Source organism: Sinocyclocheilus grahami, unplaced genomic scaffold (genome assembly GCF_001515645.1).
Source record: "Sinocyclocheilus grahami isolate Dianchi unplaced genomic scaffold, SAMN03320097.WGS_v1.1 scaffold144.1, whole genome shotgun sequence".
NCBI lineage: Eukaryota > Metazoa > Chordata > Actinopteri > Cypriniformes > Cyprinidae > Sinocyclocheilus > Sinocyclocheilus grahami.
In genome coordinates this window covers 31,926-35,043 of record NW_015505323.1, presented here as the reverse complement: position 1 = coordinate 35,043, position 3,118 = coordinate 31,926, and the positions used below count along the sequence as shown (strand labels likewise).

The 3,118-nt window shown below is 40.6% G+C and overlaps 1 protein-coding gene across 1 annotated transcript in view; it reads right to left on the bottom strand.

The window, feature by feature from the left end:
• The window catches only part of LOC107591593 (CAS1 domain-containing protein 1-like), an 11,878-nt gene extending 10,844 nt beyond the window's left edge, over nucleotides 1–1,034 (bottom strand). Inside the window, exon 1 of the mRNA XM_016280786.1 lies at nucleotides 743–1,034. Within this exon, the coding sequence (XP_016136272.1) occupies nucleotides 743–875 (133 nt within the window). The 5' untranslated portion in view covers nucleotides 876–1,034. The remainder of the gene's footprint in view (nucleotides 1–742) is intronic.
• Nucleotides 1,035–3,118: the final 2,084 nt, after the last annotated feature.

Below are 3,118 nucleotides of genomic sequence, written 5' to 3'. Positions count from 1 at the left end.
AATCAATTTGTGTTATACATTTTAATTTTGCAATTTATAAAGCGCTCAAATTTGCATGCAATTTACATATTAAGACTACTGTTGAAAACGGCAAATGTAAATTGTATAATTTAACTTTCATTTTACTTTTGCACCAAACTTTGCACGTATGGGTAATGGAAAATGGAAATGTAAATATAGAAATACAATGCCATTTTGCATATTGCATTTTAAATTGAATTTCGCTACCTATATGCTTCCATAGTATCGCCGCCTATAGGTTTTTAATGAAGTTACCTGGAATAGTGTTTAAATATACTACATACTTTTGGCTGGATTTCTAAATCTAATTTAATTCTTATCTATTTTGGGAATCAGACACACCTATAATGCCAACAAAATACTAACGTTTCCTACTGGGCGCTATGCGTCAAAGAATGAAGTCTAACTGGAAATGCAACCCTGCAGACACACCAGCTGCGCGACAACACTGCTTTAAGCTTTAATCTGGTATTGATTAGTTGAAACCTTTTGACAGGAAACATGCTGTGCTTAGTAATAAAATTACGCTAAACAGACGTCCGTTTTAACGAAGCAGTCACATTTTACTTGTTTTAATGAGCAAAGCTGTAGCTGTTATCTAGCAGTGACAGACGCCCACACGCTCACTGAAAACATTGAGTGACAGCATTAGCATAGCATTAGCATTGACGCTAACACAAACACGCAGCTCTTTCTCACGCACCGCCACACAAACACTCACCTCCATAATGTCGAGAAGCCGTGTGGAACACAGTGAGAAGGACGACGGCGGCGACAGACAGCAGTTTTGCATTTTTGATGCTGAAATGTTGATTTATTTCCCGTTTGCCTAGGTTATAGGCCAGGACCGCCATCTTGGCTCCTCCATGACAACAGGCAGACAGACGAGCTGCGGCGAAGCGGGCGAAGTCAGATCCGAGCGGCGCGTGCCCGCTTCCCGCGTGAGCCTCAGCTTCTGCTGTCGCGAGCAGAGCAGGTTGGCTGGAGTCCGGCTGCGCTCCTTGTGCTGCGGTTGCTTCAGCTGTCATATCTACATTAAGTTCTACTTTCTTTCGCCTTCCAACTCTTTAAAGAATTATCACCGACTTACCCAAACTACTTACTACAAACTTCCAACGTTACGTTTTTTTAGTGTCCTCCTGACCACTTGTTAAACTGGAGGAAAGCAACTCTTGTTAACCCTTGGATTTTTTCCCTCTATTTACTGAACCGCCACATCCAATATATATTTGTTTGGTCAAGACACGCAGCCGTTTAAATGCTTTGTTGAATTAAGTTACACATGCCTTTTCTCAACAATTAACACATTGCGTAGAGTTTACTTGGTATCTTGCACATCAGGTTGTTTTGGTTGGGAATAAACAAGTTAGTTCTGCAAGAACAGTGCCAAACAGTCTCTGAGCGTATGAGAAATTACTCTCTAGAGAGAGAGAGGATATTTACAAACAAACAGGGTTAACCACCACCCTAACTGACATTGTTTTCACGATACTAACCAGGACCCGTATTCACAAAACATTTTATCTTACCACTAAGAGTTCTCCCAAATAGCAGTAAAAGTTTTTAGCTTAGAGTTTTCTCTTAAAACCTATTCACAAAGCTGCGGAGACAAACTTTTACTAAGGAATAGAGAGAAGGGCGGGGTTGAACGCGTTGCTATGGATGATGTCAGCATGCTTACTAACTATGCACACAGTGATTGGCTGATAGTCTCAGTCAGAGATTTATTCATGGAATATTGTAGAGCACGATATTATGTTGCCATATTCAGATAAAGGTAAAAAAAAAAAAAAAAAAGCACATTCAAATAAAGATTTTAAAATGCAGGCTAAGTGTCACTAATTAAACAAGTGTATCAGTTAATTGCCAGCCTCTTACATGTGTGCTCCTCGTAAATTTGCGTATATGCATATAAACAGCCTTTTAACTAACAGAGTATAATAATCATGGCTGATAGTAAGGCGTGTAAACATAAAAGAAGCCAAACTGGACGCAAGAACAAGCTGTTACTTCTTGCCCAACTTGTTAATGAAAACAACAGTCATATGATTAAGGCGATACCTTTTTAAAAGCTCATTATCGTCAAACTTTTCTAAAATGTTTCTGTTTTAGAAAAAAACAGCCATTTTAGGATAGTTTGATAGTTTTAGGATGACTTGGTCTTAGTGACTTGGGAGTCCTCTTCGCTACTCCTAACGTTTCACAGATTTAGGAGCAGGGGTGCCAAACTCAATTCCTGGAGGGCCGGAGCCCTGCAGAGTTTTGCTCCAGCCCTGCTCCAACACACAAACCATGTAGTTTTTATTCACTCCTTCAGTGGACTATGGACACTTCTCAAATAAAAGGAGGCATCCAAATGAGGATGCATCCTTCCTAGTCCAGTCCTTCTGAGGTTTTAAGCTCAGCATTAAACACTAAAATGAGACGGTCTAGTAAGTGCGCATGGTTTCGTCATAGGCCTAAATGTTTTCACCTTTGCGGTCACGGCACAAAATTACTATTACAATTGTAATTTGAAGAATACTTTATATTAAGCATGTTCATATTGACATTTTTCTATTAATGCGGTACAGGTAAAGACAACCATCTGTGGTCTGCCATGGATGCAAAGGATTGTGGGCGACACAAAGGATACACCTGATGCATCCTTCAAAACAGGCTGAATGAAGAATGCAAAATGAAGGCCCTCTGCCAAATGGCCTCAAGCTCTTATCCCTTCCTCTTTCGCCGCTTCCATATTTTTTCAGCACACATTAAAACTACAACTGCCAAAGTGTGATTCATCATGCTCTTTTTGTTTACCACTAGCGCATGCTGTTGACGTTTTATTCTTCAATAGCAGGGGAGTCAAACTCAATTCCTGGAGGGCCGGAGCCCTGCAGAGTTTAGATTCAACACTAATTAAACACACCTGATCCAACTAATCAAGTCCTTCAGGCTTAGTTGAAAACCAGTGAGCACCAGGGGCAAGTTCAAGCTCAAACCGGTGTGCACCGTTTTGCAACGGTTTCCGGTTTGAACGACATGTTACCTGGAAACGGTGTTCAACGGGGTTTGAGATGCGTTTTCTCTTGTTTGGTGGTTTGTGTCAAACATG